General features: G+C 39.9%; 1 protein-coding gene across 1 annotated transcript in view; it reads left to right on the forward strand.

Annotated features, from left to right (window-relative positions):
• Positions 1-7,409: 7,409 nt before the first annotated feature.
• Positions 7,410-25,736, forward strand: part of LOC141432845 (uncharacterized) — a 32,014-nt gene continuing 13,687 nt past the window's right edge. The window contains exons 1-4 of the mRNA XM_074094641.1: positions 7,410-7,692; positions 8,630-8,893; positions 18,092-18,283; positions 19,435-25,572. Coding sequence (XP_073950742.1) covers positions 7,513-7,692; positions 8,630-8,893; positions 18,092-18,283; positions 19,435-25,572 — 6,774 coding nt within the window. The 5' untranslated portion in view covers positions 7,410-7,512. The remainder of the gene's footprint in view (positions 7,693-8,629; positions 8,894-18,091; positions 18,284-19,434; positions 25,573-25,736) is intronic.

Here is a 25,736-nt window from a genome sequence, read left to right on the forward strand (position 1 = left end):
AGTGATCATAGAGGTTTATACCGCTGAATAGTTCATTGTGAATAATCGCGATTAGTTTATCGAACAGCTTTGGTAGTATTTTGGTTTTTAGTGCTGATAGCGACTCCCCGAACACAACCGAAAAAAGTCAGACATTATGATTTTTTCAGTAATCCAGAAAAGCTAAGGAATTTGAGCCCATACTGCATTATCCATGCATTATCATATGTGGTAGAGCCTTACTGTAACCACTTGCTGGCTGCAGTATGAATGGGCCGGCTCGACCGGGTTAGTACCACAGAATACCTAATAATTAGTAGTTTTGCTACTGTGTTTCGTAAGGTGAGTGGGAGATTCTGAAGCCGAACCCCCCCCCCCTACTCCCCTCCCCTTCCCCTCCTCAATCCCCCTCCCCTTTAGGCCGGCAACGGGTGCGTCCCATTTACGCTGTAGGTGTCCATGGGTGGCGGTGATCGCTTACCATTAGGTGACCCGCATGCTCGTTTGTCATTTGATAAAAAAAATCCTATGTAGAAAGATTTTCATCAAATGAAAAAGTCATAAAAAACTGAGGGGCTACTACGAAACTCGCAAATCGAAGTTCGTAACGCACCGTCCCTTTCACTCGCGTATTAAATGACATAATCGGCGGTGGGACGGCAACATACGAAGTTCGAGTTTCGTGGTATAGGGTCTGGAGCATATTGTTTTGAATTCGACAAAAAAATATTTTTGTATGTGTTGAAAAAGCTGGAATATCGTTGTACGAAATGTACGGAATTAAAAGGAGATTATGTAGAAAAATAAAAATTGAGAAAAAGGAGTACTCCAATTTTGATAATTCTTTTTTTTATTGAAAAGCGTATACCCTGAGAGTGGTCCCATATGTATAAATTTGGAAAAAAAACCTACCCTAAAGGTAGGAAAACGGGGGATGATTGATTGATCAGTCACTGCAGGGCTACTACGAAACCCAAAACTCAACTTCAACTTCAACTTCTTTGTTTTTGGCAACCGGTCGCTTTAGGTTAGCAACCACTACTGCCAATGACAACTGACAGCAGCACAAGTGTAAATCGTGTTTGACCAGTTTTTAGAAAACAGTTTCCAAACGTTGGTTGCCGTGAAGTGCTTGTTGCGTACCTAAAATAGACATACACAGACATTGAGACGATACAAAACATTAAGACGGTACAAACATTAAGACAATGCAAAACATAAAGACAATACAGGTTAGATCCAAGGGAGAGACAAAAGCGGAAAAAAAAGCGTCTAAAGTTTAATTTTTTCTTTTGTGATGTATTTAATCATTAAGGTCAGGATTTTTTTGTTAGAGGAGGCAAGGAGAAGAAGGGATTTGAGGTTTGTGGGTTTGGGGATACCGGGGGGGAGAATGTTATAAAGTGAGACCGATCTCATTGGACAGTTTAAAAATATGTGGTCTGCAGTACCCTCCTCCAAGCCGCATGAACAGAGGGGGGATTGGACAATCCCCCACCTGTACAGGCGAGAGGGAGTGCAGGTATGACCAATACGCAGTCTACAAATGACTGAGGTGGTCTGTTTGTTAGCATGCCGAAACCGAAAGAACCATGGCTTGGGGGGGATGCTGGGTTGAATGTCCCCGTAATGACGTCCCTTGACCAGAATGGAGCGCTCATACTGTCGGAGCCAGCTAGAGTCGAGGTCTGATTTGGCAGATGAGAGGAGGTCATAGAAATAGCAGTGAGGGTGATCCAAGCTGCCAGTCTCTATGGCCTCCTTAGCCAGGGCATCAGCAATTTCATTGCCCTGGATTCCGGAATGACCCGGGATCCAGGCCAAAGAGATCTCGAGATTACGGGTATGACATTCAAATAGGGTTTGCCTGATAAGTGAGACTAGAGGGTAACAAATTTTGGAAGAGAAAGGATTGGCTTTGATGGCTTGCAAGCCGCTAAGTGAGTCGGAAAAAATTATGGCTTTACTGATCTCGTGCGAATCAACATACCTAATGGCTTCTAAGATAGCAACCAGTTCTCCAGTGAAAACTGATGTGAGGGGTGGGCATTTAAAGCTCAAGATAACGGAGTCCTTCGGAATCCAGACTGCCGAACCCACTGCGCCGCAAACTATGAGTCTAGAGGAGTCCGTAAATAACAACGACCAGTCACGCCAGGAGTTGTTGATATTATGGAGGAAGGCATTGTTGGCCCCAGGTTGGTTTTTTGCTATTCCGAAGTTGAGGATTATGTTGGGTTGGAAAATTAAACTATCGTAACTATGACAAAAAAGGGGGAGTAGGGGGCATGTGAAGGTGGGGTCTGGGAGGTTAGTGAATTTACGGAAGCTGTTTATGAGGCAGGGGGGGGTTTTATTGAACCAAAATCCGCTGTCAGTAATTAAGTGTGAAAGTTCCTGGAGTTTTGGAAGGAGGGGGTGATCATTAAGGAGGGACAGTCTAAGAAAGAACCGATCAGCTAAATATTGACGTCGGAGGGAAAGGGGGGATCAGATGCTTCTACTTGGAGAGCGTTGGTCGGAGAAGATTTCATGGCGCCTAAAATAACCCTTAAGGCCTGGTATTGGATTTTATCCAGTTTACCGAGAGCCACTTTACTACAAGGTTCTAAAGTGAAAGAACCATAGTCAATGACGCTGCGAACTATGGCATTGTACAGCAGTTTTTGCGCATAGGGGTGGGCACCCCACCACACACCCGAAAGGCAACGTAAAATATTTATACTTGACTGGCACTTTAAAGCTACGTAATCAATATGTGAGGACATAGAAAGACGGGAGTCAAGGATAACGCCTAAAAATTTTACTTGCTTTTCGACAGGTATCAGCTGGTTATTAAAAGCTACTTCTACAGGGGGAAAAGATCTTTTTCTGGTGAAGGGAACCACAGTACATTTAGATACTGAGAGGGAAAGACCATGAACAGCAAGCCATTCTCCCAGATAAAATAGGGCTTGGTTCAGGTTGGATGTGGCTATTTCGACGGAGTGGGAGGAGGAATACAGGGCAATGTCATCGGCATATTGTAAAATATTGCAAAACGGGGATACAGCCTCTTCTAAATCGTGAGTGTACAAGCTATAGAGTAAAGGGCTTAGTACGGATCCTTGAGGAAGGCCTTGCCAAATTAGTCTCGGAGCGGAATGGGAACCACCATGTCTCACTTCTATGGATCGTTCCATAAGGAAATTACATATAAAATGTGTTAATCTCTGCGGCAGACTCAGCTTAGATAATTTATCTCTGAGTAAGGAGAGAATAACATTATCATACGCAGATGTTATGTCCAGGAACACACCAATAAGGAACTCGTTCCTCGATAGGGTGATCCTGATGTCAGTGGTCAAAATAGAGAGACTGTCCATGGTGCCCATTCCCCTCCGAAAACCAAATTGGCTTCTGGCCAGAATTTTTTTGGATTCAACGAACCACTCAAGCCGTTTCTTGATCATGTGTTCTAGTATTTTGAGTAGGCAGGATGACAATGCAATGGGACGATGGGAAGAGGGTAGAAGGGGGTCTTTTCCTGGCTTAGGTAAGGGAATAACTACTTGCTTTTTCCAGGCTTCTGGAACAAAACCAAGATGAAAAAAGAGGTTTATAAGGTCTAAAAAATATCTTTTCGTTATGTTCCCTGACTTCGCCAGAAAGGCGTATGGTATATTATCTGGACCAGGAGCGGAGTTTTTGAGGTGATCCAAAGAAGAAAGGAGTTCTAACCAGGAAAACGGTTGGTCGAAATTGTTGGCGGAACAATTGGCGGGATACGGGGAGGGAACTGAGTTTAAGTGGGGAACGGTAGGGGGCGATAACATATTAATAAAAGGAGGGAGCCAAACTGAGGAGTCATTACTGGGAAAATCACGGGCTGTGAATGAACCTCGGAAGCGCTTTATTGCTTTCCATAGGACGGAAGCCGGGGTACGGGGAGAGATGCTTTGGCAGAAATTAATCCACCCATGCCTCTTTTTTTTTTAAAAGTACGTTTTGCCAAGGCCGCAATCTTTTTATACGCGAGAAAGTTATCTATCGACATGTTTTCGCAGTAAAGTTTCTCAGCCTCCTTCCTTTGGCGGATCATGTCCGTGCACTCGGAGTCCCACCAAGGGGGGGAGGACCTATCAGATTTGTACCGTTTTCTTGTCGGAATATTTAAATCAGCTGAGGCTATAAGGGAATCGATAAATTTATCATGGCATATGGGCGCGTTTTCTACTGAGACAGTGGGCAACTCACTGATGGCTGCGTCAATGTCCATTGCGAATTGGTCCCAATTTGCCTTAGGTAGGTGGTACCTATGGGAATTTAGAGGGGACAAGCTGGGTTGAGAAAAGGAAGAAGGGAATGATATTAGGATGGGAAGGTGGTCACTGCCGTGGGAATCTTGGAGTACGGACCACGAGAGAAGGGAGCTGAAATTAGGAGAGCAGAGGGAGAGGTCAACGGCACTAGGATTCTGACCGGGAGCCGTTCTGCGTGTAGGGGAACCGTCGTTGAGAAGACAGATGTTTGAGTCCTCCATAAGGTCTACGAGATCGCAGGCTAAAGCGTCGTAGTCTGCGCTTCCCCACATGAGATGGTGGCAATTAAAATCGCCTAGAATGAGGAACGGGCCAGGGAGGGCGGAAAATATGCGCTCAAGGTCAGAAATGTGGATAGAGTGAGGATCAGATATATAGATAGAAAGGACAGTGAAATTCATGATTTTGGCGGCGACAGCGTTTATGCTGCTAGGAAAAGGTGGAAGATTTAAGCGAGTATACGAAACTGAAGATTTTATGAGTAGAGCGGCTCCTCCGTAACCGTCATCTCTGTCATGCCGGATACAGGCGAACCCAGGCACCCGAAACCGGGCTCCTGGGACCAACCAGGTCTCCGAGATGGCAAAGACGGACGGGTTGTACGCGGAAACCATTTGCAAAATTTCATGCTTCTTGGGGCGGAGACTATGACTATTCCACTGTATAAGATGGAATGTTTACCACTTGCAGGAGTTGGGAAAGTTTGTTGGCGACGTTGGGCGGTAGTGGGAAATCATCCATTTTGCTGAACATATTGATCAGCAGGGACAGCAGTACATCCAGGAAGTTGTCGTTGGGGGGATTTTGTTGGGATGGAGTGGGCGGGGAGCTAGGGAACCGGAGGGCGGCACCATTCCTCGGTGGAGGGGGGTCCCGATCTCCAATTACGGCATTGTGAGCGGCGCGGTCATAACCCTGGGCTAGGGGGCGACGGGGGGATCTTGGAATTATTACAGTTTTTCTGTAGCTGTATGTGGGACTTTGGGAATGGGGGGGGATGGCAGTGGATTGGGATTGTGATATGGGAGGATTAGGTTGGGAATGAGGGGGGCTTTGGGCTGCGTCTGCGTAGGACCTCTTGACTGGGGGGAATCTTTCGCACGCCTGGGAGTAGGAAATATTTTCTTCGGACATGGTGTCTTTTATGGCCTTTTGGCGGGTGTGTTCTGGGCACGTTTTACTGGTGGCGAAGTGCCTTCCCGAACAGAACATGCAAAGCGCCAGGTCTTCGCTGACATCGCAGGTTTTGCCCGTGTGTTCTTGAGCGCATCTGAAGCATTTGGGCTTTGAACGGCATTGGTCTGCAATGTGCCCGAATTTACAACAGTTGTGGCACTGAATAGTTGGCAAAAGATATTTCTCTACGACCAGGGATGTGTAGCAACAGAATATCCTACTAGGCAGTACTTGTCCGCTGAATGTCATCACTACTGTTCCCGTAGGACCCATTCCACGCCGTCTGTTTTGTAAATTTTACGGTTAAGCCTTCTGGCTTTAAGGATTTCCCCGCAGCCAGGAGGCAATTCTACATCCTTGACAAAATCGACCAGAGCAAGATCCGTTGGTACTCCTCTCACAATACCCATACGGGTGATGTTAAACGTCGGGATAGAGGCCTCGAATTTATTTGAAAGCAGCAGTGGGTTCAACAAAAAGGCATTTGCGGCTTCTGCAGAATTGAATTCTACACTGACCCGATTTCGCCCTACCTTTTTAATGCCATCTCGAGAAATACTTTGGACACGTGCATTTACCATAACTTGGCCAAATTTTATGGGGTTCAAAGTAGTACCAGAGGATGGTTCAGTTTCGGTTTTGGAAATGTGTACTAGAAATGGACCTCCGTCATTTGTGGTGTATTTTCGTCCACCTTTTAAGTCCGGATGTTCAAAGAGGTGAGCAATGGAGTCGGAAGGAGCCCTGCTCCCCAACTTGGTTGGTGGTTCGGATTCACCCTGCGCCGTAACTTTCCTTTTTGCCCTAAGAATGGAAACCTCGGCATCCATCGACATCCCCGATTGATTGTCTTGCGACAAATCCGTCGGGGGGGCCGCCGGGCACCGGTTCCCGAACAGAGGTTATATCTGGAGGTTTTGGAGGGATATTATACGACATTGCAAGATTATCAGCGTACGTAGGTTGGTTAGAACACTTACTGGTCGCCGAAACCGCTGGGTATCACAACAAAAACACGAGAACGATCGCACTAGGCCACAAAATTTCGCAGGTCACACAAAACACGTGCTGTCACCAAGGAAGCCAAGTGGTCAGTGAACTCAAAACTCGAAGTTTGTGTCGTGCGGTCCCTTTTGACACTTATACTATTTAATACGAGAGCGAGAAGGACGGCACGATACGAACTTCGAGTTTCGAGTTTCGGAGTAGGCCTTCTGATTGTAATGCATAACCAAGTATAACTTATTATAGAGTAGTCCGATTTTGATAATGCTTTTTTTATTGGATAGGATATACTTGAAGTTGGTACTATATAAATTTGAAAAAAAAAAATACCCGAGCGGTGTAAAAAAACTATAAAATAAAATCTTTCTGACAAAAAATTAAACCACCGAAAAAACTGAAAAGAAGAAAATAATAAATCTTTTTTTTATTTATCCTTAATCTAGGTGGAAGTGCCGGTGTTTCCTTTCTTCTTTCTGACTTATCTAACCACCCTCGTATTCCCAGTGTTATTCATTAAAGCTTATTATATGTGATGTTCAATAAAAAATCACTGTCAATCACTTGTAGTATAGTCTAAGAGTCATTGCATTACTTTGAAATTTTTCTTGTGACACTGTATTCACTTATGTTTCTTTGTCTTTTTAGGGGAATTGTAAATTAGACTACTTTCACTGTCAGTCACTTCATCTGTCAGTCTTTGTGTCAGCAGGGCTACTACGAAACTCGAAACTCGAAGTTCGTGTCGTGCGGTCCCTCTGACATTTATACTATTTAATACGAGAGCGAGAGAGACGATACGACACGAAGTCCGACACGACACTTCCGTTTGGTCTTGTCAAAGATGTCAAACTTTTCAAATGTCAAGATTTCACTTTTTTGTAGGTATTTATTTATCTTTACTGAGTTCAATGTTGGTTCAATGCAGGCAGTGATGTCAACAACTGAACTACCTACACGTTATTATATTATAACTTTGTTGTGATACTGTGAATCACGCATTTCGCATTCAGCGCTCGTGTGAACCGTAATGGTTGTTAATTGAGCTTGCATCATGCGTCGCGCTTATTGTGCGATTTTTTTTATTCAGTGTATTTTCCTAAACACCTGTTTAGGAGAACTAACTGTTGAGAAAAAACAAGAATTTTTAAATAGATTCATAGAATCACTAAACAATCAACCGGATAAATCGTATATTTATGAGGAAGGGGTGTTCGTAGACGCGCAAAAGACCGTGAGTATTAACTATATGTATATGTTTAATTAACTTAGAAATATTATTAGTTCTACTGGATTGTCTTCACTTGCTATCGTCTGACCTTTTATCAATAAATGTTTTGTAAACATCCTTGAAAGCGTGCGTAAATTAACTGAGCAATTAATTTATGCCTTAATTATAAACTGATGATGAATTGATGATTACATTAATTGTGTTTGCAAATTTTACAATAGAATCACATACAAGTTTGATTAAAAAAATATTTCTAATCAGTAAATAAGTAATATTTTATACCAAATTATGGATACTGGCTAAATTAAATTAAATCAAGTTTATAAATTGGGAAAATATTATTTTCTACAACATCAGTGAATAAAAAAGATATTTCACACTTTGTTTCACAATAATAATATTATTTTATAACACATAATAAGACTAGCTGTTGCCCGCGACTCCGTCCGCGTAGAAGTATGAAAAATAGTGTACATTCTATTCTCAGACCTACCAAATAATATCGAATAATCATAAAAATCGGTCAAGCCGTTTTGAAGGAGTTTGGTCACAAACATTTTTGACTTGAGAATTTTATATATTAGATAATATTCGCAATAATAATAACAAATAAGTAGAAGAAATAATAATATTAGTGTTGTCAAATTTCAAAATATGTGACCTTACCTTTAACCTTTGGTTACACCGTAGGTATTCAAAAAGAAAGAAGAAAGTAGGGTTCTTATTAGGAAATTCCTAGGTACACATTACATTGGAGGGGGGGGGCCCGTGATGGATCCATCACACAGCAGACCGGAGGCAAAAAGCCAGGGCTTAAAATTTATGTAGGACTACCTGGACACCCCAAAAGGCACATGTCCTGGGAAAAAAGGACAGTTGCGGTTGCATATATGCTATGTTATGCATGTTTGAGTACACAAAAACTTGTAATTTGTTTTAGAATGAAGATAACACCTACAAAATTACAGTGCGTCTCAAAGTCAGCGATATCCATGACATTGACGTTGTAAAAATACTAAAATGCAGCGTCTCAGTACTTGATGGTGGCAACGGAGTGGTGGTACAAAATGAGCACCAGTGCGAGGAGGATCCTGACGGGTCACTTGGTGACGGACAAGATTCAGTGGATGGGAGTACAGAGTCACCGGCGGAAGCTGTTACGGGACCTGTGCAGCTGGCTAATGAAGTGCAGTCAGATGCAGAAGTAAGTTAATATCAATTAACACGTAAACACAGTAGTACTCTCAGTAGAGATGGGCCGAACATGGGTTTCACCAAATACGAATATTCAGCCGAATATTCGGTAAAACTTTTACCGAACGGAATATTCGGCATAATTGATTCCTAAGTAGAAACTAGAAATATGATTTTTATAATTTTTTAAATGTTATAATTTAATCCATTTAAAAAAAAACTATAAAAACAAAAAAACGCTTAATTTCTCACAATAAAAAAAATAGTAATATATTTAAAAAAAAAGTGATTACTATATTTTTAAAAAAATTGTAATATATTACGAGACATATTTCTAAAAATGTAAAGAGCTAAGATATATTGGGTTTAATTGAAGTTATTTTTTTTTTCAATTAAAGTTTTTAATACATATTTATTTTGTAATTATTCCTGTTTTACAAAATAAATGTTTAATTAAAGTCTTAGACTGTCATTACGGTAAAGAAAAATTATCGACATTTAGTTAGTATTTTAAAGTATTTCTAACCCATCCCTAAGACTGGACAGCTACCAAATTGCACCTCCAATCATCGCATGGATCGATGGGGCCATATTATCCCAAAAATTGAATTGATAGCGGGGTCTAGTAATAAACAACTTACTTAGTGGCATGTGACCTAGTTTAGTAATAATAAAATGCACTTAGTGTAATAACATTTTTTTTCCAATTAATTGCAAAAAATCACAGCATTGAATGAAGTATTTAGTAAAGAAATTAGAAATAGATAGGTAATATAATAACCTAACCAATGGCAGTTCAAACCTCCCCTAGATATTCAAAACATCACATTAACCCCCTGTTCCATTATTCGTTGATTACATTTATTTGACGGATAAATGTGATGCCGTCTTTGTTTGTTTTGTCCGAATAGACGGAGACAGCATCAGTATCCATCAAATAAAATTAATCAATGCGTGGTGAAACAGCGCTTAAGTATTTAATAGTGTATAGGCCATATTTTTGTAGTTTTATTCTCTTCCCCCTCCCTCGACACTCCCATCCTTCGATATTAATAAACGCAACACATCAGAATCACGCTGTTTTGTTACCTATAAACTTTTTAATACTTTGTTTTTTGTTTATAAAATGTATGTTAGTCTGTAAGGTATTTATTGTACGGGCCATGTTGCTCGTAATAAATGGTTTTATTATTATTAAAACTTGGTTATGTGAGTCATTTTATTCTTTTATGGCTATATAATATAATATGTGCCTATGTCGTCCATATAATATATGGACGTATGAAAGTAGGATTTCTGAAAAGTAATAAAAAACATAATAAATTCTAGTCTAAAATAAAGATATTTACAAGTTTTTATGATTCATTTAAAATCTTTGATAAATAAGCTATTAAGTTTTATTGTTCCTTTATTCATAGTACCAACGTAATCAGTTAGATGTGGTTGTCGTCAACTTTAATGACTATAAAAGCAACCATGTTTACTGATTAAGTAACATAAAGGTTTTAATTCTACTATTACAATTTAAATGTGCGCGTCAAGTTCCTAATCCGCATGGGGCCTATGCGAGACTGCAACCCTCAAAACATGTTTCTTTTACTTTTTGGTCTCGCATTCTTAAACATATACAGATAATTCTACTTTTAATATTGCATAAGTACAGCAATTTTATCATGTAGATAAGTAAAAAAAAAATATATAGCTTATTTTTTTTTAATTTTTGAAGATGCACCTTTTTTTCTTCGAAAAATTTAAATTGCGTTCTCAGTAATGGTTCACTTTTGCATAGGGCTTTATAGTACAAAAATGATTGCAAATGACCTCCCCTATCCCCTTAACGGGAATTGGACGACTTACCAAATAACCCTGTATGGATAAATACATATTTATTAAACATTCAAGATCTAAAAACGAGCATGTGTCAACAATATTGGAGTACAAGTGCTCTATTGTATCGAGCGACCACTGTTAATTAATAACCCGTTGTGGTCTATTTATTATATTTATAATTGGTGTTACAATAATGCTCCTGACATAATGTTATTAGAAGCGATTAGGTAAGCGACTTCTGAGTACAAAATAATGACAGGAACTATTACCTCATTGTTTATAAGCTATAGTTTGTCAGGGTCATTGCAATAGTGAGGTGGGTGCAGTTTAAATATGAGATAAAAATGTATCAGCATTTACCTGCATAAGTACAGCAAACCTGCGATGCACTTCAATGGTGTGTCGTGAAGCTCCCAATCTGCACTGGGCCCGCGTGTGAATTACGGCCCAAGCCCTCTCATTATGACAGGAGCCCTGTGCCCAACAGTGGGACGTATATAGGCCGGCATGATGATGATTCAATTTATACTTGGTGTGGCCTGTAATGTAAGCAAATAATTAAAACATAGATCATACTCCTCAAACTGAACAACATTAGTTCAGCGACTTTTAAAAGTAATTAGTTTTTTAATTTTTATTACACTTTTAAGTTTATTCGAAGAAGCAATGTACAGCGAAATGCTTGATGTTTGTAGCGTCACAGGCGACGTCAGTTGAATTCTAGGATGGCGTACATTGATAGCAGTATTTAATTTGTATGAAAAAAGGAAAATTCAAAGACTCCATTATTTTAAAAGTCGCTGAACTAATGTTGTTCAGTTTGACGAGGACGATCTATGTTTTAATTTTTGGCTGGTATTACAGGCCACATTCGGTATTCTGAATTTGCGATTCTTCTGTGCACAGCGGGAACGAGGAAAGTATAGAGATAATATTTTACGTTAGGGAATTATGAACTTTTGACAATGTCACAAAGTATGCCTTGGTTGTTGACTTCAACAACAAAAGAAATGAGATCTAAATGGGTGCCAAGTTCAATGCGGTCAGTCCTGAAATTTATTTATAAAAACATAAAATATTTCGTAACTACTTAAAATATCATTTCGTCACATAACTTAGGATAATATATTGAAGCCTAAGGTCTGACTTGGCTATCTGGATGCCAAATTTGAACTTTCTAGGTCATCTGGAACTGGGTTAGAGTTTTGATCTATAGCTGAGTCAGTGATTGATAAAAATGACGAGTTTTGGACGTTAATATCAAAATAACTGTTTGAGGTGTGTGTATGAAATTTGAAGTACATATGTAACTCTCAAGTCTCAATATATGAGCCAAATTTGATATATTTATGTGAAATACTTTTTAAGTTATGAGAGGGACAAAAGTGTTCAAATGGTTCCGGTAAAATTACACACGGTGCTGCTCGCTAGTTCTGTTAGCTTGAACTTGGCTTGACACGCTACCGCATGTCTAGTTTAGACGATACTCACGGCTGCGCACACGCAAACGAATAAATCCAGCTGTTGACTTGAAATTCTGGGATTTTACTAAATAAATTCTCATGGGGATCCCTAAAAATTACATCGTGGACTTCATTAATTCATTAATGATGCACATAAAACAACTGTGCCAAATTTCATGACTCTAATCTAAACCTAACGGTTGAGATTTCGAGATTTTATCCTGTTCCATTGTAATATCAGGATTATATTGTACAGTCAACAGCAGAAGTGGATGAGCGGTTACGGTGCTCAAAATCAACACACAACTCTACTGCCAAGGCAAGGCGATAAGAGAGTGCTTAGATAATTTCCAGCACCACAACTGCTCATCTACTTCTGCCGCTGACTGTATGCTTCATTTTGTGTATTTTCGTAATTTTTAGGGTTCCGTATCCAAAGGGTGCCAACGGAACCCTATTACTGAGACTCCGCTGTCTGTCTGTCTGTCCGTCTGTCTGTCACAGGGCTCTGCTCTTGAGTCGTAATTGTTAGACACTTGAAATTTTCACAGATTATGTATTACTGTGCCCGCTTTAACAAAAAATACTAAAAACAGACTAAAATAAATATTTAAGGGGGCTCGCATACAACAAGCGTGATTGTTTTGCCGTTTTTTGCTTGATATTAATAACAGGTAAACGCTTCAAATATTCACAGAATAATAAATTGTATAAGTAATCATTTTAAAAATAAATAGTTAAATTAAAATAAAAACAATATTTAAGGGGGGCTCCCATACACCAAACTTGTTTTTTTGTTTGCCTTTTTTTGCTAATGTCTAATGTTGTATAGATAATGGTACGGAACCCTTCGTGCGCGGGTCCGAATCGCACTTGGCCGGTTTTTTCATTTGTTGTAAACTGCACCACCTGCTGAAATCCATTCCTTACTTTTCTGTTGTAAAAATTTGCCTGGAAGAGATCATTATTAGGCGATAAGGCCGCTTATTGTATACCTTGTATCTTTTCTCTTTGGGCTTGTTTTCTGTATTGCTTCTGTGTTTAATATAGTCATTCATTGTATTGTATTAACATTGAATCTATGTCACGGGTTAACAACTTGACAACTGTGTAAATATGTTATTGCAAGAATAATTCATTGAACTGCACTGCTAAGGCTTAAGTTTACGTAATGTTCTTTGAAGGCCAAGGACTTTGTGTGTTATACATTTATACCTAGTGCCATCCACGAAGACGCGTGATTTTGTCAAAATTAGACATTAAGGCACTTGTCTCACCGCCAGCGAGGAAACGATTGGCTATCGACTATTTTCTCGCTCAAGAAACGAACAAAAGATATAAGATCCTGTGTGAGTAAAAGAAACACATATATTAATAGTTGATCGCTGGCTGTTCACACTGTCGGCGAGAACTCGCTCTTACATCTTTTGTCGCAGCGACAAGAGCTATAAAACTCGCTGAGCTATAGATACTCGCTCAGCGATGTCAGCTTGGCGGCCGCCCCGCACGAGCGAGTCGAGTGGAGCGAGTAATCGCCCGTCGCACGCGAACACTCGCTTACAGCCGTGCGACAAAACTACACTCGCTTCTCGCTGCTCGCCCACTCGTTTCTAGTTACTCGCTCTACTCGCTTCTCGCTCATCGTCGGCGGTGGGACAAGTGCCTTATGACATTGTAATAAGAACCACGGCGCGCGTCATCGTGAATGACTCTACTTATAAATAGAGAGCAGATTTGAAGTAGCGATTACAAGTTTAATATGGATAAGACTAGTACAAGTAAGTATTTATTTTTATTTAGCCAAATAAGTGGTCTATCAATTTTTAAAAGTCGAACTTTCAAGTTGTCAGACACGTCTATTGGCATTATTGTTTTATGACATGCAAACGATTATCAGCTTTAGGGTGGTAGACCACATATTTGGCTGATGGTACATATAAAGTGAATAATTGTGTCCAATGTTACTATTTCATTTCCTCGCACTCTAAGTGAAAAGCAGAGTGTAAAACTTGTGCATTAAACCCATTTTCCCGTACCGGCTCGGGTAGATATGTATGCATAGGAAAAATTCGTGTCTAGATTCCTGTCCAGCAGTGGTGTAGGGGTTATAACATGCAGCACGGATTGCTGAGGACCTGGGTCCGATTCCCAGTGCTGGTCTCTTTTTCTGGTTTTTCTGTGCATCCATGTCTCATTTTGTATTTTCGAAATAAACCTTTTATCATTATCGCCTACTAGCTATCGAGAATCCGTCTACGTAGAAATCGTCTGTTAAAAGCTATTCTATGTCCTTGTCAGGATATTTGCATACCTACATAATGTCATCGAACACGATTCAGCGGTTTAAGCGAAGGGGTAACGGACAGATAGACAGTCACTTTCGCATATTTATGATATCTGTAATAATGGATGCTTTTAAAACTCCCTTTTTTAACACGCAAATAGAGGGGTGTTATAAGTTTGGCCGCTATGTGTGTCTGTCTGTCTGTGGCACCGTAGCTCTTAAACGGGTGGACCGTTTTGAATGCGGTTTTTTTATTTGAAAGCAAGTTTTATAGCGTTGGTTCTTAGACATGTTTTATCAAAATCGGTTCAGCCGTTTTTGAGGTATTGAACTTTGAAGTGACAAAGTCGGGGTTATCCAACTTTTTGTTGTTTAGGTTATATGATACTTAACTATTATGATATTAAACTATAATCACAATGATCCTCAAGCCACGTAATCAGTTTTATAGGTACTTACATATTTTTTTTCAAATTAAAATCATTTAACATAAAAATTTTCCATAACCTAACCAACAAACAGTTAGAAAACCTCCGACTTTGTCATTTCAAAGTTCAATATCTCAAAAACGGCTGAATCGATTTTGATGAAACATGTCTAAGAACCATCGCTAGAAGCCCTGCGTTCAAATAAAAAAAAACCGCATTCAAATCGGTCCACGCGTTTAAGAGCTACGGTGCCACAGACACGTAGCGGTCAAACTTATAATACCCCTCTTTTTGCGTCGGGGGTTTAAAACTGACCGTGATTGACCCGAAGAAAAGTGCAGATGAGGCCAATGATATATCACACTGGTTCAGTAACAGCCTATTCACTCTATGATTGGTTTTTTGGAGTCTTTTTGTATTTTTTTATTTCAACTCCAAATTTGTTACTTTTTTTTGTTTTTTTGTTGATGTCTCAGTTTGTATTTTCGCTATTCACTCTTGCCTTGAAGAGCCATATATTGTAAAATTGTTGCTTACTGATAGCCGACCCGATACACATTTCGTCACTACTTTTAAAAAAACTCGTAGCTCAAAATAGACAATTTTTCTGATTGAACTTTATAGACATTACATGAAGGTTCAATTTTGTTGGCATATTGATTTTAGATACGAGATATTTTCAAAGTAGTGACGATTTGTATACTATATTGTCAACAAGTGGCAATGACCCCTGAGGCGCCACCAGTCTATATCTATTTTAATTGAGCGTTAACCCTAATGACCTGCTTAATTAACGCATTTAGGGTTCCCTGCAGCCAGAGAAAGTGAATGTGCTAGTTTGCAACATTAATCGGTAATCGCAGGTGGTAGGACCTTGTGTAAGGTCCGCCCGGATTACTACCACCAACTTGCTCGCTAATCCTGCCGTGAAATAGCAGTGCTTGCACTGTTGTGTTTCGGCGTGGAGAGTAAGACCGCCGGTTAAATTACTGGCACTTGAGGTATCCAATCTTAGACCTCTAGATTGGCAACGCATCTGCAATCCCCCTGCCATCCAGTCGAATAAAAAAATCGCTTACAATCAGGCGATCCGTTTGCTCGTTTTCCCCCTGTTCCATGAAAAAAAAAACATAGACTTTTTGTGGTGCGTCCGATCGCACGTAGGACAGTCTGTCTCTGGCATCATAACTCTCGAACGGATGGACAGATTTCCACGCGGTTTAGCATCATTTCTGTTGTTCTTAGCTGTGTTTGATTAAAATTGGTTCGTTTGTTTATGTTCTGACATATGGAACTTTGAAATGACAATGAGTTGACTTTCTAAGTTGGTTATAGCTAGATTTGCTTAGTATTGATTGTTTACAAAGTAATAAATAAATAATTTTCACGGGACAACAATTGACCTAGTCCCAATCCTAAGCATATGGATACTAGGCAATGGATAAACACACTTATATAGATAAATACATACTTAAATACCTACCTACATATTAAAAATTCAAGACCCGAGAACACGCATTCATACAAATATCTGCCCCGGCCGGGAATCGCACCCGGGACCTCAAGCTTCGTAGTCAGGTTCTCTAACCACTTGGCCATCCGCTAATAAATCTCAAATGTGTTTTTATTCCGCGTCAAATCCTCCCGCCATCTTCTTAATCTTTGTCTGTCTAGTCCAGACGTTTTCAACGGGTGTGCCGCGTATATTTCCAGGTGTGCCGTGACTGCCGCGAGGTGTATGCTGCATTGAAATCATGAAAGCTACTTTAATAATGAGAAAATAATACGAAAACAATTGACGCGTGGCGTTTGCGATTAATAAGCCTCCACTGTCCGTTATGTTAAGCGGCAATTACACTGCGTCGTTCATCTAATGCGGTCGCCGAACTTGTTTCAAACTACTTCGGCGAACGACCGTCGTTGTTACATTAGTCTGTCCGTCTACTGCGGCGGCCATATTAAGGCGGTGGCAGCTGTCGCTCGCCGAATGCGGCCGACTACCGTGTTCTTTACACTTTTGCAGTCGGCGGAATACATATTATGGTTATACTGTGCGGAACCCTCTACGTGGCTGTCCGACTCGCACTTAACTATTTTTACTGGCGTGCCGTGAAACTTTGATGCACGAAAAGTGTGCCGTTAAAACCAAAAGGTTGAAAATGCCTGGTCTAGTCGCAGGCGCGCCGCCTGTTCTCAGATTTGTAAAGACGCTGTCAATGTTTTAAATATTTTTTAAAATTATAAATATATATACTTGTATTTGTTTTCACAACGAACCGTGTAGAGTGCAATGCATTGTTTACTTTTGAAATTTGAGTATTCAGCAGATACATGGCATGCTTCGGTTATGTTTAATAAACATGACAATGTCTTGCAATGTTCTGTTTACCAAACGTTTTGTTTACACGTGTATGCATATTTATGTAATGCATAGTTTATTGTTTTTTTACTAAAATTTGCTCTTGTTTATGCATATTCCTAAAGCATGCGTATTTGCATGGAAATGCAAATCAATGCAATCAAATCAAATCCCTGAATTTGTTAAGTGAAATGACGAAATCAGCAAAAAAAGGCAACTCGTTTTTTCTTTCGGTGAAAAATGTTGTGATTCCAACTGTTTTTAGTTTTAGGTTTTAGACAACAAAGCCTCAGGTCGTTAAGTCGAAATAGGTTTTTTTAGTTACAGTCCTTTACCTGCTTTTTATAACCTATTGTTTGTCACAATGCAATAAATACCTAGGTAACTATATCTTATCCTTCCTTTCAAATGTTTTTTCGTAAAATACTATCTTTTAAATCAAGTAGAAACCACATTAAAACCGTTAGGTACAACCGCTCTTTTATAAAACAACTATTATGAAAATATTTTTACTAGGTGGGCGGCTTGATAACCTATAAACCTGTGCCAATGCCCCATATGATTAGCTTTTGTTCTTTTTAGTATATCACGTCGTTAATTTATAGGTACGTTCATAGTTTAGGTAGACCAGACAGTTCTGTTGCCCTTTGTTAACTAATCCTTTGAGCAGGCGCTTAAGGCCGCTTGTAGAAGTCCGTTGCTTTCACCGGGTAATGGACAGTTTTTTTTTGCCGACGTTGCGGTTTTGTATGGCTGACACTTACTTCAAGGAAGTACCTTAACCGCTACATCTTGGTACAGCTCTTTAGGGCAAAATAATACCCATGAGTTTGTCATTCATCAGGTGACATCGGGTGAGCAGTTCGTGGCGGTACCCAGACCTAGCGCCCCGTGCATCGGCTGCGCGACCCATGTGGATCCCACGGCCACGGGGGTCCCAGAAATGGCCCATCTCGGCATCAGGCACCTCGATCTGCATGACCCGGGCTCCAAACACTCGCTGAAGTCTGTTGTCGATGTGGAGAGGCAAGTTCAGGTAGGTTGAAGAGACAGCAATGTAATTGGAAGCTACTTTTCTTACCGAAAATACAACCTGAAACATAGATGCACAGAAAAACCAGAAAAAGAGAGCAGCGCTGGGAATCGAACCCAGGTCCTCAGCAATCCGTGCTGCGTGCCATACCCCTACACTACCACTGGACAGGAGTACAGACACGAATTTCTCCTATGCACCACATATCTCAGCTTGTTTGTTTCTTATTTAGTCACTTAAGCAGCGACACTAGCGACATCTATGTTGTAGCCCTCATCGAGAATTGTTTTTTGGAGAAATTGGAGTTGAAATAAAAAATACAAAAAGACTCCAAAAACCAATCTTAATTTGATTGCTTGATAGCGACATCTCTTGTCCGGGTGAGCGGTTTGTTCCAATGGGGTGTTGAAAGTTTCTCGACGAGGGCTACAGCATAGATGTCGCTAGTGTCGCTGCTTAAGTGACTAAATAAGAAACAAACAAGCTGAGATATGTGGTGCATATTAGCTATTCGTATCTGTACTCCTGTCCAATGGTAGTGTAGGGGTGGTTATGTCACGCAGCACGGAATGCTGAGGACCTGGGTTCGATTCCCAGCACTGTTCTCTTTTTCTGGTTTTTCTGTGCATCTATGTTTCAGTATGTATTTTCGATATGGATTTTACGGGATGATCGTAAAAGTAACAATATTTGGAGTTGAAATAAAGAATACAAATAGACTCCAAAAACCAATCTTACTTTTCTAACAACTACTCCGCAGTAAGGGCATGTCAATGACTGCCAGCCAAGTACCTAATGGAAGAATATGTTACCCAGTAGTTCCACTAATGATCCATTAATTTGATGAAGTATTCTTCGACATTGCATTAGATACCTAACTACAATTATTTAAGATAGAAAAATAATGTTAGTGTAGTTTCATTTAAGTTAACAATTAATTTATTGAATCAGGCGTTACTTTGCGGAGGTCCATATTAATGAACTAAAATAATACTTAAAAGAAATAAAGAAATAATTATTTTAATTCATTGATTTAACAAAGGAGTTTTTTTTTCTTTTTCATTGCATTTACTTTTGATTACATTTATTGCATGTATAGTGTTATTGCACATGGGCGCAATCAATGCAGATTTTAACTCTAACAACTTTTGCAGGTAGTAAATGGGGTGCGCTACATTCTCACGTTACTGGTCGATTTCAACAATTGTACGGCGCCGTCTGTCGAGCCGTGTCCAGTAAGTACTCCTTGCAAAATTTCGATACTAGAAAAACCCTGGAAGAAGTTGCCGGATGGCTCTAAATATCGTGCTATACTAGCTAATAACTGCACCGCGGAATGGCTGTTTGGCGACGAGGGAGAAGTCCTACCCAGTGAAAGAAACAGCGAGAACAATGAACTTTACCCCGATTCTTCAGGCAATTTTGATGATGACTTAAGAGTGGTCCACAATTTTGACACACAAGCGCAGCCTAACCAAGAAAAAACTCTAACCGATGATATGGTTAAAAGCGTGGAAGATCAAATTATTCCATTTAGCGAATTTAAAACACCCGAGGGTCCTGGAACAGCTTCTGTTGCAGAAAGTTCTGCACCAACCTTAGAAAACACTGAACATGTCCATGAAGACGAAACGGTTAAACACTACGTTGAAGAATCCGCTCCAGCACCACAATCACACATTAATCAGCCTAATTCTTTAAATGAGGACCAAAGGAGAGCAATTGATGACATGATGAATTTTTTCAACTTTGCTGGTTTCCATAAACCGTCCGATGACCATCAAAGGAACAAAAGAAGTTACAGTGACGATTTGAAAGTTTTAGATCTTGCAAAAAAATTTCAAAAAATGAAAAGGTCAATTGACCATGCGAACTATGTACACAAACTAGCACGATTTATGGTGGAATACTTAAACGAGCATGATATGTTTGTTAAGAACAGAATATTGAAAGATGTATTAGCAGCAGAGCAAGAAATTGAAAACGATAAACACTTCTTCTATTTGCAAGCTTTAATTACGATTCCATGCGATAGTGAACATTGCAAAGAGAAAGAGTATTCCCGTAAAATTTGTAACGGTGTTATAGACGGTTCTAATAAAACTTTCCCTCAAATACTGAACACTTTCTGTTATGACGACGAGAAAGAGATTTTGTCAAGAAAGTCAAAAACAATTCCGTTCGACGATCCTATTCTTGCTAAACTAGCAAAACGAGCATTAATAAAAATTGAATCACAGTCTACCAAAGATCAAGCAATGAGGATATTAAAAATTTTAGACGCGACTACTCAAAACACCTTGGGAAGGCTTACTAGGATTTCTATGCTATTATCGTATACAAATTGTAAAAAGACATTGGATTTTAACAAAAGATTGAACTGCAGCACAATTGAAGACTTGGGTTCAGAAATTTGCGACGTAACTATACACGAACGTATAAATAAAAAGAATGAAATGAAAATTAATTATATCTGCAATGAAAGAGGTATACATGAAAGTTTCGTAGATACCGAACATTCAAACAAAAAAAATAAAAATTTGAATGATCCGGAAATACAAAACATGATACAAGAAGCGCTCCAGTTTTTAGAAAAACAATCAAATATAAACAAGAAACAAAAATTAGTATCGATTAAATCAATATCGACTAAAGTTGTGGCAGGACTTGTAACTGAAGTTGCATTTACCGTCGGATATAGTGATTGCCAAAATGACGAGAATGTCGATATAAATACCTGCCAGTTGTTACTAAATGAAGCTATCCGTGAGTGTAAAGCACAAGTATGGGACAGACCATGGTTAGAAAATGGAAGACAAGTCAATGTTAAATGCGAAAATGAACCAATTGTAATACCTGCAGAAGTTGAACATAAGCAAATTCCGAAAAAGTATGTAAAGTTTGGAAAAGTAACAGAGCGGAACCCGAATGATATTAAATATAAACAGTTAGCTGAAGAATCTCTTCAAAAATACCTCGAATCTGTTGGCATTTCATTAGGTCAAACACTTGTTCAAGTATCAGGAGTGACGACTCAAGTAGTATCTGGATTAATAACTGAAATAGATTTTGATGTTTATCCTACGAACGGCGACGTCTTTGACTGCCACTCTAAGATATGGGATCAACCATTGTTGAATAAAAAAGACATCACCGTAGACTGTAACATGTTTGGTCAAAAACGTCGAGTGAAACGACAGATAGATGGCGGCATAACACAGCAAGACCCGAGCAAACCAGAGTACAAAGCTTTGGCAGAAGAGTCGCTGCTAAAATATCTCCAGACATCCGGTGGCACTCTAACTGAAAGAAAAATTGAAGTGAATAAGGTTACAGAGCAAGTTGTTGCTGGATCCCTTACAAGAATTGATTTCACGGTACGGCCTTTAAACGGCGATTCGTTTACATGCCATTCGAAAGTGTGGGAACAACCTTGGGTCAACAAAAAAGACATTACCGTAAAGTGTAACATTAATGAAAAACAGACCAGAGTTAAGCGACATGTACCTGGCGGCCAAACAGAAAAAGACCCGAGCAAACCAGAATATAAGGCTTTGGCAGAAGAGTCCCTGCAGAAATACCTTCAGACTTCAGGTGATACTCTAACTGAAACAGAAGTTGAAGTGAATAAAGTTACAGTGCAAGTTGTTGCCGGATCCCTTACCAGAATTGATTTCACGGTACGGCCTTTAAATGGCGATTCTTTCACATGCCATTCTGAAGTGTGGGAACAGCCTTGGCTCAACAAAAAAGAAATTGATGTAAACTGCAACATAAATGAGCAGCGGCTGAAAGTAAAGCGACAACTAATTGGCGGCCAAATAGAAAAAGACCCAAGCAAGCCAGAGTATAAAGCTTTGGCAGAAGAGTCTCTGCAGAAATATCTTCAGACTTCTGGTGGTACTCTAACTGAAACAAAAATTGATGTGAATAAAGTTACAGTGCAAGTTGTTGCCGGATTTCTTACGAGAATTGATTTCACGGTACGGCCTTTGAACGGCGATTCGTTCACATGCCATTCTAAAGTGTGGGAACAGGCTTGGCTCAACAAAAAAGACATTACCGTGAACTGTGACATTAATGACAAACAGACCAGAGCTAAGCGACAGATACCTGGCGGCCAAACAGAAAAAGACCCGAGAAAGCCAGAGTATAAGGCTTTGGCGGAAGAGTCGCTGCAGAAATACCTTCAGACATCAGGTAGCATTTTAGACGAGAGAAAGATCGAAGTGACTAAAGTTACGACTCAAGTAGTTTCTGGATCTAAGACTAGTATTGATTTTACTGTACACCCACTAAACGGCGATTCGTTTACGTGTCATTCTGAAGTGTGGGAACAGTCCTGGCTTAAGAAAAAAGATATTACTGTAAACTGCAATCTGAATGATAAACAGACTAGAGTTAAGCGACAGATTATAGGCGGTGAAACAGAGAACGACCCGAGTAAGCCAGAGTATAAGGCTTTGGCGGAAGAATCGCTGCAGAAATACCTTCAGACATCAGGTAGCATTTTAGACGAGAGAAAGATCGAAGTGACTAAAGTTACGACTCAAGTAGTTTCTGGATCAAAGACTAGAATTGATTTTACTGTACACCCACTGAACGGCGATTCGTTTACGTGTCATTCAGAAGTGTGGGAACAGTCCTGGCTTAAGAAAAAAGACATTACCGTGAACTGTAACATTAATGACAAACAGACCAGAGTTAAGCGACAGATACCTGGCGGCCAAACAGAAAAAGACCCGAGTAAGCCAGAGTATAAGGCTTTGGCGGAAGAGTCGCTGCAGAAATACCTTCAGACATCAGGTAGCATTTTAGACGAGAGAAAGATCGAAGTGACTAAAGTTACGACTCAAGTAGTTTCTGGATCTAAGACTAGAATTGATTTTACTGTACACCCACTAAACGGCGATTCGTTTACGTGTCATTCAGAAGTGTGGGAACAGTCCTGGCTTAAGAAAAAAGATATTACTGTAAACTGCAATCTGAATGATAACCAGACTAGAGTTAAGCGACAGATTATAGGCGGTGAAAATGAGAACGACCCGAGTAAGCCAGAGTATAAGGCTTTGGCGGAAGAGTCGCTGCAGAAATACCTTCAGACATCAGGCAGCATTTTAGAGGAGAGAAAGATCGAAGTGACTAAAGTTACGACTCAAGTAGTTTCTGGATCTAAGACTAGAATTGATTTTACTGTACACCCACTAAACGGCGATTCGTTTACGTGTCATTCTGAAGTGTGGGAACAGGCTTGGCTCAACAAAAAAGACATTACCGTGAACTGTAACATTAATGACAAACAGACCAGAGTTAAGCGACGGATACCTGGCGGCCAAACAGAAAAAGACCCGAGTAAGCCAGAGTATAAGGCTTTGGCGGAAGAGTCGCTGCAGAAATACCTTCAGACATCAGGTAGCATTTTAGACGAGAGAAAGATCGAAGTGACTAAAGTTACGACTCAAGTAGTTTCTGGATCTAAGACTAGTATTGATTTTACTGTACACCCACTAAACGGCGATTCGTTTACGTGTCATTCAGAAGTGTGGGAACAGTCCTGGCTTAAGAAAAAAGATATTACTGTAAACTGCAATCTGAATGATAACCAGACTAGAGTTAAGCGACAGATTATAGGCGGTGAAAATGAGAACGACCCGAGTAAGCCAGAGTATAAGGCTTTGGCGGAAGAGTCGCTGCAGAAATACCTTCAGACATCAGGTAGCATTTTAGAGGAGAGAAAGATCGAAGTGACTAAAGTTACGACTCAAGTAGTTTCTGGATCTAAGACTAGAATTGATTTTACTGTACACCCACTAAACGGCGATTCGTTTACGTGTCATTCTGAAGTGTGGGAACAGGCTTGGCTCAACAAAAAAGACATTACCGTGAACTGTAACATTAATGACAAACAGACCAGAGTTAAGCGACAGATACCTGGCGGCCAAATAGAAAAAGACCCGAGAAAACCAGAGTATAAGGCTTTGGCGGAAGAGTCGCTGCAGAAATACCTTCAGACATCAGGTAGCATTTTAGACGAGAGAAAGATCGAAGTGACTAAAGTTACGACTCAAGTAGTTTCTGGATCTAAGACTAGTATTGATTTTACTGTACACCCACTAAACGGCGATTCGTTTACGTGTCATTCTGAAGTGTGGGAACAGTCCTGGCTTAAGAAAAAAGATATTACTGTAAACTGCAATCTGAATGATAAACAGACTAGAGTTAAGCGACAGATTATAGGCGGTGAAACAGAGAACGACCCGAGTAAGCCAGAGTATAAGGCTTTGGCGGAAGAGTCGCTGCAGAAATACCTTCAGACATCAGGTAGCATTTTAGACGAGAGAAAGATTGAAGTGACTAAAGTTACGACTCAAGTAGTTTCTGGATCTAAGACTAGAATTGATTTTACTGTTCACCCACTTAACGGCGATTCGTTTACGTGTCATTCTGAAGTGTGGGAACAGTCCTGGCTTAAGAAAAAAGATATTACTGTAAACTGCAATAGGAATGATAAACAGACTAGAGTTAAGCGACAGAGTATAGGCGGTGAAACAGAGAAAGACCCGAGTAAGCCAGAGTATAAGGCTTTGGCGGAAGAGTCGCTGCAGAAATACCTTCAAAATTCTGGTGGCGTTTTAAACGTGAGAAAGATCGATGTGATTAGAGTGACTTCCCAAGTAGTTTCTGGATCAATGACTAGAATTGCTTTTATAGTACATCCACTGAACGGCGACTCCTTTACTTGTCACTCTGAAGTGTGGGAACAGCCCTGGATTAATAAAAATGATATAACCGTAATGTGTGGTCCAAGTGATCAACTAAACAGAAAGAAGCGAGAAATGATAGGCGGCGGCCTAATAGAACCAGACCTCAGCGACCGAAAGTACCATGTTTTAGCAGAAGAATCGTTGCAAAAATATCTTCACAATTCCGGCGGTACTCTGGGTGAGAGGAAAATCGAAGTAACTAAAGTTACAGTCCAAGTCGTTTCTGGGGTATTCACAGGACTTGAATTCGATGTACTGCCTGCAAATGGAGACTCGTTTTCTTGCCGTTCAGAAGTGCTAGAACAGACTTGGGCCAATAAAAAAGAAATCAATGTAGACTGTCATATCGACAAAAGAAGAAAACGTGAGATCGCTGGCGTAAGTAGAAGACGTGGGTCACCACAAGAAGAAGACTCGAGCAAACCAGAGTACAAAGCTTTGGCGGAAAAATCTTTGCAAAAGTACTTGAAGTTGCAAAATAAGAAAACACGCCACGACGTTCTAGAAGTCAAGCATGTTACATCTCAGGTAAACAAATAAAAATATAAACGCACGCATGCACACACATTTTATATTATAAAACCACAAACATAATATGCACACATCTATATATATATACACACTGAAACGCATGATACTAAACTACAAATGAAGTGACATGCATGTGATACTACGTATATCAGTATTTTAAA

This window comes from Choristoneura fumiferana, chromosome 11, assembly GCF_025370935.1.
Source record: "Choristoneura fumiferana chromosome 11, NRCan_CFum_1, whole genome shotgun sequence".
Classification (NCBI taxonomy): Eukaryota; Metazoa; Arthropoda; class Insecta; order Lepidoptera; family Tortricidae; genus Choristoneura; species Choristoneura fumiferana.